The 11843-nt window shown below is 33.3% G+C and overlaps 1 protein-coding gene across 3 annotated transcripts in view; it reads right to left on the bottom strand.

The window, feature by feature from the left end:
* LOC138328751 (unconventional myosin-VI-like) overlaps positions 1-10773 on the bottom strand; it is a 34001-nt gene extending 23228 nt beyond the window's left edge. For 2 of the 3 annotated variants that reach the window (XM_069275513.1, XM_069275503.1), the window contains exons 1-7: positions 10628-10773; positions 5005-5134; positions 4342-4411; positions 3483-3556; positions 3041-3170; positions 2660-2824; positions 1910-2007 (exon numbers count right to left, since the gene is read on the bottom strand). In XM_069275513.1, coding sequence (XP_069131614.1) covers positions 1910-2007; positions 2660-2824; positions 3041-3170; positions 3483-3556; positions 4342-4411; positions 5005-5121 — 654 coding nt within the window. In that variant the 5' untranslated portion in view covers positions 5122-5134; positions 10628-10773. Of the gene's footprint in view, positions 1-1909; positions 2008-2659; positions 2825-3040; positions 3171-3482; positions 3557-4341; positions 4412-5004; positions 5135-10552 lie in introns of all 3 variants that reach the window. The other variant, XM_069275508.1, reaches the window with a different exon arrangement.
* Positions 10774-11843: the final 1070 nt, after the last annotated feature.

Here is an 11843-nt window from a genome sequence, read left to right on the forward strand (position 1 = left end):
GTACTTGCTCAGCTATTAAAGACAGATAAAAAGTTTTGTAGAACATGATTATGAAGTGGAAGACCTTCATAAACAGGGATTTTTCAATCTCTACTATTTCAGTCAAAGTTTAGAGGTCATCAAGAACTATCTGACTCACGAAATATCCCTTCACAATTCAAAAAATAGCATAAATGGACCACTTCTAAAAACAATGAAAACATCCCCGTTGGTTCTAGAATATTTCTGGATTATATATGACAACATATAATATCACAGGTGTCATTGTTAAATTTTATTATCAGCATTAATACATGCAGTATCAGGGATAAATGATCGTGCCATTTGTAGTCCTCACAAAATAGAATGTAATAATGATAACCTGAAGTTACCCGTTCATCACTAGATTATATATTAAATGTACTAGTAATACATAGTGTTAAATACATAATACTGGAGAGTAAGTATAGAGCTGTTTATAACAATACAGACACCAACCACCAGTTATATATATACTAGTTTGAAGTATACACTGGCTAGTTCACTAGAGTATACCCTAGCCATCACTATATCATATATATGTTATGTTAAAAAAAACACCAGTAATTATATATATATTATGTTTAAAAAAAACCAGTAATTATATAAAATTACTCAAAACAATATTAGAAATAAAAGTAGAATATGAAAATATCATGCAATAATTAGATTACAGAACTGCCTGTATTTCAACTCTACGTAATTGTCACAGTGAGGTCATAGAACATGGGGAGTTTGGTGAGTTTACTCAAAACACTTCAAAAGTAGTTAGTACTGATTGCGACATATAATCAGTTACCATAGTGGTGCAATATTTCAACTTCAATTAATATCAATAATGAGATGTTACAGTGAACGATTTTTTTTAACAACATTAGTTCCCAGCATTTGTACCTGGTAGGTTAAAGATCAAAATGAAGGTCAGACTAGTAACCTTTTTAAAGTACACAACCACACTTTAGCAATGTCACGGTCTGAATATGAAGTTCATGTTGTTAATATTATGTAGATTACATATGAAAAGAGATTTTTATAGCTATGAAGAGATATTTTCATAAATAAATATGACAGTTTAAAAACAGATTGATTTAAAGAGTAATTTTGTGACTACTAACAATTGGTTTGGTAGAAGATTGAAGTTAGTAGATACACTGACTATTACATTTCATTAGTGTGATAGAGAAAATGATTTTCTTGCAAGAAAAAAAAAACCTGCTCTTAAGGGCTAATAACTCTGCATGACAAATAAGACAAAATACTGATTGTTAAGGAACATATAGTAAAACCTGCCTTAGCAACCACCTATGTATAAAGACCACCTCTGTATAAAGACCACCCTTCATAGGACCACTTTCGTGGGGTTCTTCAATGGCCATTTTCAACCCAATTTGACCTTCGTATATAGACCACTTGGCATGAAAATGCAATTTTTTCATTGTCCTTTTGGATGGTCTTTATATACAGGTTTGACTGTATATAAAATTAGTATGTATTAGATATCTAGTGTCTAGCCTTACTTACCAGATCCTGTGAAACAGACAGCAAAGTTATTACATATCTTACACTGACAAAACACTCAATGATAATCACCCAATATATTATTCTTATGTTTCACAATAATCAAACCTCCAATAGTCACTTTGAAGTATTTTTCTAAATAGCAAATAAAAACTGGAAAAAGAACCTAGAAAAGAAACATTGTAAATACACATAGGTATTCTTATTTAGAAAACACAAAAATTCATCATTGTAGGTATGCAGTGAGCTTACAATACAGAAAAGCATTGTAGACAACTTGATTTTTTTTCTATTGAATTAGTAAGAACATCAAGTTTTCCTAATTTGTCAATCTCTGATCAACACAGAAGGATGAATTAACCACTATACTTACTTTACCACTGAAGTGAATTTCAATAAATTTCCCGAATCGACTACTGTTGTTGTTTCTCATTGTCTTGGCATTTCCAAAGGCTTCTAGTAATGGATTAGCTGTAATGGATATGGCAGAACATGGTTACGGGATACTTATTTCAGGGTCACCCAGAAGGTAAATCTAAGGTTTGCGAAATTCATAATACAATAACTGTTTAATGCAATACAGAAGGTCTGACTTAAACTGTAAACTTCCTGATTATTTCCTGATTACCAGAGTCTTAAACTTTTTGTCCTGTACACATATCAGAATCTTTGAGAATTCCTCACATCAATAGCAGTTATCTCCAATTTCCTCTGTGTTATCAGATAACTTCTCTGTCTCCCTCTAAGTTACATCCTTGTCGTCTTCATAATACAGAACAGTCTTCCTTCCAGCTTACAATAGTATCCTATATATCATCAGAGTTCTCATGACTTCCATCTCAAATTACACTAGTATCCTCTATTCTGTATTTGCATATTACAGAGTTATCTGCCCTTGCAGGTAGGTATTGATTGTGATGTCGTGTATTTGCGAGCGTAACATCATATTTTTCGGAGAAAATTACATGAATTTCACTCAGAACATAATGACTTAACAATCGATGCCTACCTGCAAGGGAATTTACACTGTAATATGCAAAGATGGAATATCAGAGATCTGCGAATCTCCCTTCAAACTCAAATTCTAGTACGCTCTTTATTATCCAAGACCTCACAAACTTACATTCTAGAATCCTCTGCTCTATCTGCCCACTGCTCTGTCCACGTGACATGGTCAGGTATTTGAGGATGTACTTTGTAGACTCGGTCTTTCCTGCTCCAGATTCTCCACTGACAATGATAGACTGACTAAGCTTGGCCACCTTCATGTCTCTCAGGGCCTTGTCAGCTGTAAAGTTAGTAGAAAATAAGGTCTTAGGGAACATCATACAGAAGAGGAAATAATTTTTCAGAGACATCCACAAAGTCATCTAAACTTAAATAAGAGGATGTTTTATCTCAGTTTTTGTACTCAAACCAAAGTTAAGTTTTCTATCTTCACAGCCTTATAAACCAGGTGGTCTTTATACAGAGGTGTTTGTTAAGACAGGTAAATCACACTTACCTATGGCGTAAACATGAGGGGGCATGGTCCCCAGGGACTTGCCCTGATACTTCTCGATTGTGGCGTTGGTATAGAGATCTGGTACCTCATAGTACGGGTTAAGGGCAATGAGGATGTTAGCAGTGTAGGTCTGTAACAACATGTACAGTGATATCAATGTATATTGGATCAGTTTGTCGTATCTTATACCACATACCAGACTCAAATGCTGTTAAATAGCATGCAATTAAATATTCTCTGTATCAGATCACATTAATTTTTTAAAGTTTTACCATCCAAAGTTATGAATGTACAATTTTTCTTTTGATAAAGTTGACAATGAGATGTTTTTTTTGTTTTTTTTTTTTTGTAAATCCAAAGAAATACTGATGCAAATCTGGAAGAACATTTTACCAATAGAATAATAGAAGGTTATTAATATTAAGCTAGACCTGTCACTTACATAGATCATGTTTTTCATGTACCGGATCCTAAGATTGTGGAGCAGTGTGGCCTCGTTAAGGTACATAAGACCACCTGTCAAAAATAAAACAAAATCAACCTCAAAGTATAAAGAGATATAGATAAAACAACAAAACAATCAATGATTGCTTTGCATAGCCTACCACCTTAGGTGTCATCATAATTAATTTGTTTTATTTATGTAAAGATATTGTGTTTAAGCAATACGTGATATATATCAAAATAATTAATTTTCTCTTTGTTACTGGCTTTCTGATTGGCCTATTCATTTTTTTCATTCCACGATGAAAAAAAAATCCGAGAATGGCGCGGAAATCCCGACGTTATCGTGACGTCACAATAGAAACATTGACGTTGCGTATTGTTTTGGAAAAAATAATCCCCTGGAAAAAATAAATGGAATCGTACGTGTAAACGTATTTCATTTTATAACTAGCCTGGAAAATTAATTATAAGCATTGAAGTCACTATTTTTTAATTTCATCGGGTTATGAAATAAATTTTGTTTGCAAACTTTTGTGAGAATCTGCTACGCGGATTCACACAGTTTGCAAACAAAATTTCTTTCATACCCCGATGAAATTAAAAAATAGTGACTTCAATACTTAAATAAAAAGTTGGGCAGAATTTGATAAATATCTTCATAGTACTTTTGGTAGAAGAACATAGATATAGGTATATGAAGCTTGGGAGACATCTAACACATCGCAGTGATTTACTTTAATACAGCTATATATTGAAAGAAATACAGTTAAACATGATAAATTGTGAAGAGTTGGGGAAAAACAAGCAGACACCCCCCCTCCCATTTCCAACACCTCTAATAACTTATAACATACAGTTGTCATCAACATCTTTGTTATCATACTCCTCAGCAGGGAACACACGGTCGTACACGGAGTGGATAGTCTGCAAGAACAATACATGTACAATATACTTATTTAATCTGCATCCTAACCACAATACAAACATTTATTATATATACATGTACATCATATGAAAGCACATTTTCTTTCTGGTGTCAATCATGCATAGGAACTTGAAAGTTGAAAAAGAAGTCTTCATTTCAAAAGAGATTTTGTGAAATGTGATAAGTTTGTTTTTTTGTAAGCCTTGGCAAAATTAAAGGCAATTTTCATCAAATCACAATAGGAGAAAAAATTCTTCACTTTAACAGATTTAAATAAAATTTTGTTGCAAAAAGCATATATTTTGTTGTAAATAGCAGACATCTTGAAATCATAATTGATAATCTTAACATTTCAGATTAGTCACAATAATAGAATAGTAACATATTAGAGTATGGGTGGATGAAATCATTACATTATATAAACAGTGGTACTGATATCTTTCATGTAAATTACATAAACAATCTGTAAAAAAATTTTTTCTTTGTAATGTCTTTTTCCAAGAAAAGAGCTGAATCATTTTGCCCATGATAAGATAACTCCATAACTTTTTTACTGCTATCACAAGGGGTCAAAAGCAAAGGTCAAACTTACAGTTCCTGGGGCATCGAAGGGCTCTATGGAGATATTATCTGAACCTATGTCTGTGATTCGGCCTAGCTTGAAGCCGTCGGCCGCGTGTGGCACCCACACTTTCTTTCCTCCATCCATGGTGAATCACCACCTATAATTAAATGGAAGTAGCTATTACAATAGTACAATATATGCGATATTCAGCAAATATTCAACTGGAAATCTAGTTGTAACATTAATTTCCTATCACAGGGTTTAAAAATTAGTTCATATGTCTACGCAGGTATTTGGTACAGCAATTGAAATTATTATTAGTCATCTGTAAACATTCCTCCATACATGGCTGTTGACAAATTGCAGCCAACACAGTGTCTGTAGCTTTGTATTGTCTTTTGCAGTTTTAGTATATATGCATGCTTACCGTGCATCCCAATATAATTTGGTGATACAGTAATTACAGACATTTAATAAAACTAAATACCAGTAACTTTCTTATCTTAATGAGGCAGAAAAATGACTTTTATGGGTAAAAGTGAGATTATTTCAGACAGACATATCCGGATTTTTAGCCTGAATGTCTATAGAGCCTCTAAAATGTAACAGGCGTTTTGGCGTATTGTTATACCAGTAAATTATCCTGAATTACACAGACATAATGAGTATACATGTACATATATACCTATGCATATCACATTAACATAAAACATTTGTATCAATTAAGGCTAACTGATACAAGTACTATTTTAATAACATACTGTGATCGGAAACTTATATTGAACACTAAAGCATTTATAAAGCATTTGTGTTTTTATATTTATATGAATTCATCAACATGCAAGTATACCTGAATAAATAACTGTTTCAGATATCACATTTTTTGGGAGGAGGGGGGGGGGGTTCATAGTCAGCAATATGTTTCCCTAAATGAACATTTATACTGTGCAGCCAACCAGTAACAACAACACCCCTTCATCCCCATCGCCAAACCCTCCCCCTCTCTCCCCGCAACACACACACACTTCACAGAACACACATATATTTTTTTAACTATGAAGAATTTATTACTCAGGATTTTTTCGATGTCTATAAGATGTTAACAAAAATGTAGTTTGGTGAGATATGAAAAACTGTCTTTGCATGATTAATTAATGCAAAACAACTAACCTTAATTTGCACAGTTTGCTTCCGGATATATGTATACATGTAAATCCAAATACAAAACACTTTTAGATGGCAATAAGCTCTAAATTAGAGCTTGCTTAACATGAAAGCAAGCTCCCTTTCACAAACAGTAAGACCTAATTTCTCCATACACACTTTTTTACCGTACGAAGACAGCCAATGTATTACTGAAGTAGCTATACCTGTATTGATTTGAATTCTGTCACAGTATCAGTAGGTGTTACACAAGTAGACTAGAGAGACCATCTGCTCCACCTGGTTAACTAGGGATTTGTTATATAGATACCCATGTGTAGCTGTGTAGTATGACCTGCTTCTACCACACACAACAGTGATAATCATGTGTGTTAACAATTCATTAACATTTTATTTTCCTGCTGATTCAAGCCCTTTCAATCGAAAGTACACCTAAGCTTAGGTGTACTTTCGATTTCAGGTAAATACAGACACACTTTTGATTTACCTTGATACCGCTGAGGTGTCGTGGTCTACTTGACATCCCTATTGTATTAGTCATTCTGAGTTAATCTCTATAGTTCTGGTCTAGTTAACATGTACACTATCATTCAGAAATGACCATCGGAGGAGAGCAAACAAATATATTCATTGGTAGTACAATAAGTACATTTACTTTTTATATTTCTGGACATGAGCTAGAAATATTAAACAAGTACATTGCAATTGATATATTTTTTTTTATCTAATTGGAGGCCTTGGAAACTGGTCTAATTAACAATGTGGTAGAATTTTTGAAGCAAAAACAGAAAATTTCTCAAAAATACTGGCAGGTAGTTAGTTAGTAATATTTTCAGTTGGAAAACTGGGGAAAAAATCCTTGTGGATATAAAAATCTCAAACCTAATCTATCTGTTAGACTTTAACTTTACAGTACTATTAATTATAAGACAACTACAGATACACACTAGCATACAGCTTTGATTATACCTAAAAATTTTTTTTTTAAATATGGCATTTAACACATCAATATAATTATCATCCAATGCAAAGATATTGCAACTTTCTGTTTGCAGATTAATATTCTGCGTAGAGCACATTTTTAGGTAATTGTAACATCAGTAAAATTTATGACATTTTGTGCAAACAAAACACATGCACACAAAAAAAAAGATATATAGTAAGGTGGTTTTCCAAGTTTCCAAGTCCTTCAGTATATCTTGTATAAGTGGCCAGCCCAAACTACCACGACGGTGATTGTATCAGTGTATATAGGGTCTCCTCCCTTCAATGTTACAGGTATGTACACAACCTTATCACTATGACTAACTCTTTCTCCATGTTTGTAGTGATCAATGCATTACAAACCACCTGTACAACAACATTTATATTTCATTGATTTTTTATCATTTGATACATGACCTATAACTACAGTTTGTAAATGTCTTTGAGTTTACCTAGATATCAATTAATTAAAATGCAGTCATTGCTTGTCATTAGTAAATAACTGACAAACCATGCCAGATGCCATTGTCATACTACACATTTTTATCTGACAAAAAATGGCTTAATTAAGCTAATTTGAAGTTATTGATATTTTGTTTTATTGGTTTTTAGCTCGCCTATTTAAAGAATAGGGGGAGCTAATGTTGTCATCCCGGCGTCGGAGTCAGCTTCAGCGTTGGCGTCCCATTTCACGTTAAAGTTTTTGAGCAAGTTTCTGTAAGCTTAAGTCATCATAAATGTTTATGATTTTATTTTCCTAATGTGTATGGATGCTGAACATGATAATACAACCAATTTGGGGCCCTATAGGGGGTTTTTGAGTCTATTAATTTGTCATATGTCCATGTTAAAGTTTTTGAGCAAGTTTCTAATTTGTCAATTGTTTAAGCATAACTCATCATAAATGTTTTTAATTTTTTTATCTAATGTGTATGGATGCTGAACGTGATAATACAACCAATTTGGGGCCCTTTAGGGGTTTTTTGAGTCTGTTAATTTGTCATATTTCCATGTTTAAATAGTAAATACTTGAACATCAACTTCTTCTGAATAGGCGAGCTTTGCTGTTCTCCAACAGCTCTTGTTTGTTTTGTTGTGGGTTGATTTTTCAACCAATATAAACTATGTCAGTTTTCATTAGCCTAACTTAGGTGTTTTTTGGTATATGTTAAACCCTCAAACATGTGGACATTACTTAGGATCAGTTGGACATTTCCACAATAAGAAATATTGTGCAAGTAATACACACTGGCAGGTTAGACTAAACTTCTATTTTCTGTGTACCAGGTAGACTGTTGACAAAATCAATGAAGAAATAATGAATATATCGTACTTGATCATACAGATATACTGAGATGTTGTAATATGACTATGAGAAAGCATATATCCAGCAGATGGTTCCAGGATTATTTTATGTCAAATTATATTACCCGTATTGAGCAGCAAGGCTAGTTACCATGGTAACAAGACTGATGAGATGCTATGGTGTATGGAAGTTATTGAATTACCTAGCATTGACGAGGTGGGTAGGTAGGATTTCAGCAGAGAATTAAGTAGCTAGCTAACAATGCAATGAACCACCATTATTTTTTCCACATGATGTTTCTAAAGGGATTTGTTGTGTAGATATTTCCAGAAGGATCAGAGTGTAATAGTCATTTCCACATAGAATAGGTGACCAAGCACCCGTGTACATATACATGATATCAAAATGACAAAGTGTTACTATAATATATCAGGAGTGGTGGGGTATGTGGGTTTCTAAAGGGACATGTGGCAATATGCAATTTCAGAAAGAATGAGGTGTTGATGATTTCAGAGGGTAAGCGATTTCAAAAGGAAGTGAATATAATCAATTTCAGATGGGAGGGGTGTAGGTGCATGATTTCAGAAGCAGTGATCTGCAGTGTAGTAGGAAGGGAAAGTGAGCAATTTCAGAATCCTGGGAGGGGTGTAGGTGATTTCAGAAGCAGTGCTAGCAAGGTGTGGGGGATATCAAAGGGGTCAGCTGTAAGTGATTTCAGAAAGGCCACTGTAGTCTAGGGACTGGGTGAGGTGTTGTTGAGAAAAAAAATATGTGATTTAAAATTAGAGGGGTGTAGGTGCTAGATTTCAGAAGGGGATGAGTGTATATGATTTCAGAAGGAACTTGAAGGGGTGTTATTCCAGAAGGGGTCAAGTGTATTGATTTCAGAAAGGGTGAAAGTGATTCCAGAAGGAAATGTGTGCTTTTAGGGGATACTTACTGTGTTATTACTACAGAACAAATGAAGTGCAGGTTTTCCAAAGGGATGTACCCGGTACATGTGATATGTCAGAACAGAAGCGGTGCTTTGAAATTACATTTATATCAATATTACAAGGTATATAATATTTACTAATAGATGATCACGATCATGAGAAATGCAAGAAATAAAAATAACCATTTGATTTGTTATTACTAAAAATGTGTGTATACCCTACATAGATATAAGATCCTGTCCTATTATATAACCAATAGATTTAGAGACACATACATATATAAACAGTGAGGAGTGGACAGTACAAGGACTATGGAGTTTTGTTTAAAAAAGATAGGGTTCTTTTTTATCGTCACCACCATGCATTGTATGTACCCTTTTGTGTAAACAAGTCTGACCTATATGTAGATCTAAACTGGAAAGCACACTGACTACCTGGTAGTTCATAAACCATATACTAACAAAATTAACATAACACCCCCACTTTCTGTAAGTAATTTTGAAAATTAAACGACCATAGCAAATAAAACTTTTAAAGTACTTTAAGTTGTGTATGTAGAAAACAAAACTGACTCAAGTTTGGAGGCACATGTATATAACTCTCTCTCATTGTCCAGGTAGGTACATGTACCTATATACAGCTTTATACCTTATTGTAATCTGTTTTACTTATGGAGCTTTTTGTTCTCCTTTTTTCTCAAGCAATCCTGACAGCATTTAAAGTAAGTACATGTAGGACTTGTCAGTCCATTATACATGTGTCTGTGCTTGTTATCTCTCATCTAACGCATTGTTTATAATCAATTGTAAAGTACAGTCTTTTTGAGTTATGATAACACACATTGCGATTGAGACGTGCGTTGTCTATTCCGATTTATAAACCCCCTGGAATCCCTTTCATAGTGTAACAATTAATGATGCTGTTATATGAGCCAGAGATCAAAGCCGCGGACAGGTGTTATACCTGGTTGACCGCTCAGCTGATTTGTATCGATATCAGGTTATCGATTGTGTTTACCTGTATAGGTACGCCCTTCCGGGCATCAGTAACATGTGATTGTCAAACACTTTCGACACCACTAGGATCATGTAATGCTAATTATCGTTGTATGTTAGCACATATCAGACATATCAGAGTAGAGTACCTCCCAGAAATCCAGGTATTTCGTGTGATAATAAAGACTTACCTGTATCACCGATACATGACAAAGGTGTGCTTTCTGGTAAAACTACGACACACAAAACTTCCCAAATATACATACGGTTTGATTTCGACGAGATCCTGTTCTTGCACGATGTTTTTGATTTGTTACAAAGGTCTATTTCTAGTTCTATACTTCCGTGCTGACTTGCAACCGGTGAGTTGACCTGCTAAAAATAGGAGTACACTGCGGAAGAATATGTCTGTCATAATTTTCACCTGGGCAAATAGTTCCTACATTAAATAGACCAGATGGGATTTATAAAACTATATCAACCATAGTTTGTGACTTATGAAGACATACTTTTGTATACTATGAAAACTGCAATATGTATTATGGAAAGACAAGAAGGTGTATTCAGCACTATAAAATGAGTGAAACGCCGGATATTCATTCACAGCAGTTGAAACGACTTACCTCCCCTTAAACAAGAAGGAAAACCCGTTTCTGAGTTTGTATAGGCCTATTACTGCTGTTCTCTACATTGTCCACACAAACGATTGCTCAATACCGATGCATAGTGCAATTAGCAAGAATATCAAAACATTGACAAACATCTGCTTTCCATATGTAATAAAGATCATGTCAATAAATTTAAAAGCTAATAATATATGTATACATTTTCTTTAACTCCCAATATATTTTTTTGTGTGTTCGATAAGAAAGTCCAGTTTTATAACTAATATAAATATCTAATCAATGTTTAAAGTTTAAACAAAAACACTTGAGTAAAAAACAAAGAATGATATAAAATTAAACCTGTTTTGTTAAATTTTTATCTGTTAAAAACAATGACATTGACCAAAAAATGTAAAATTATTTGAGGCCTATAAGTGCCACACTCCGAATATTTTTAAAATGTTGTAGAAGAAAGGATAATATTTTTAAAATTGTATTCATTAAATCAATTAACCTTTTAAAAAATGACATAACAAATTTTACCGTAAAATTTCACAAATTTCTAAACATTAAAAAAATCAAATAATAATGGTAAATACAAAATACATTACATGTAGTGTTATAAATAAAGTTCATAAAGGACGAAAATAAAATTATTTGAAAGCTTGAGCTATATAGCTATAAATAATTTTATAGACTATATAATTTCAAGCTGAAAAAAAATCTTGTAGAAATAACCTAACATGCAATTCCTATTCTGTAATATTTGTTGCACACATCTGCAGTCTTATTTTGAAAACACAAACTTACCAGTATTTATTTATAATTCAAACTTATGTATATTTATAAGCTATAATTGTTTGCTTTGTTTGTTAGT

The sequence above is a fragment of the Argopecten irradians genome, chromosome 1 (genome assembly GCF_041381155.1).
Source record: "Argopecten irradians isolate NY chromosome 1, Ai_NY, whole genome shotgun sequence".
In the NCBI taxonomy this organism is placed as follows: domain Eukaryota; kingdom Metazoa; phylum Mollusca; class Bivalvia; order Pectinida; family Pectinidae; genus Argopecten; species Argopecten irradians.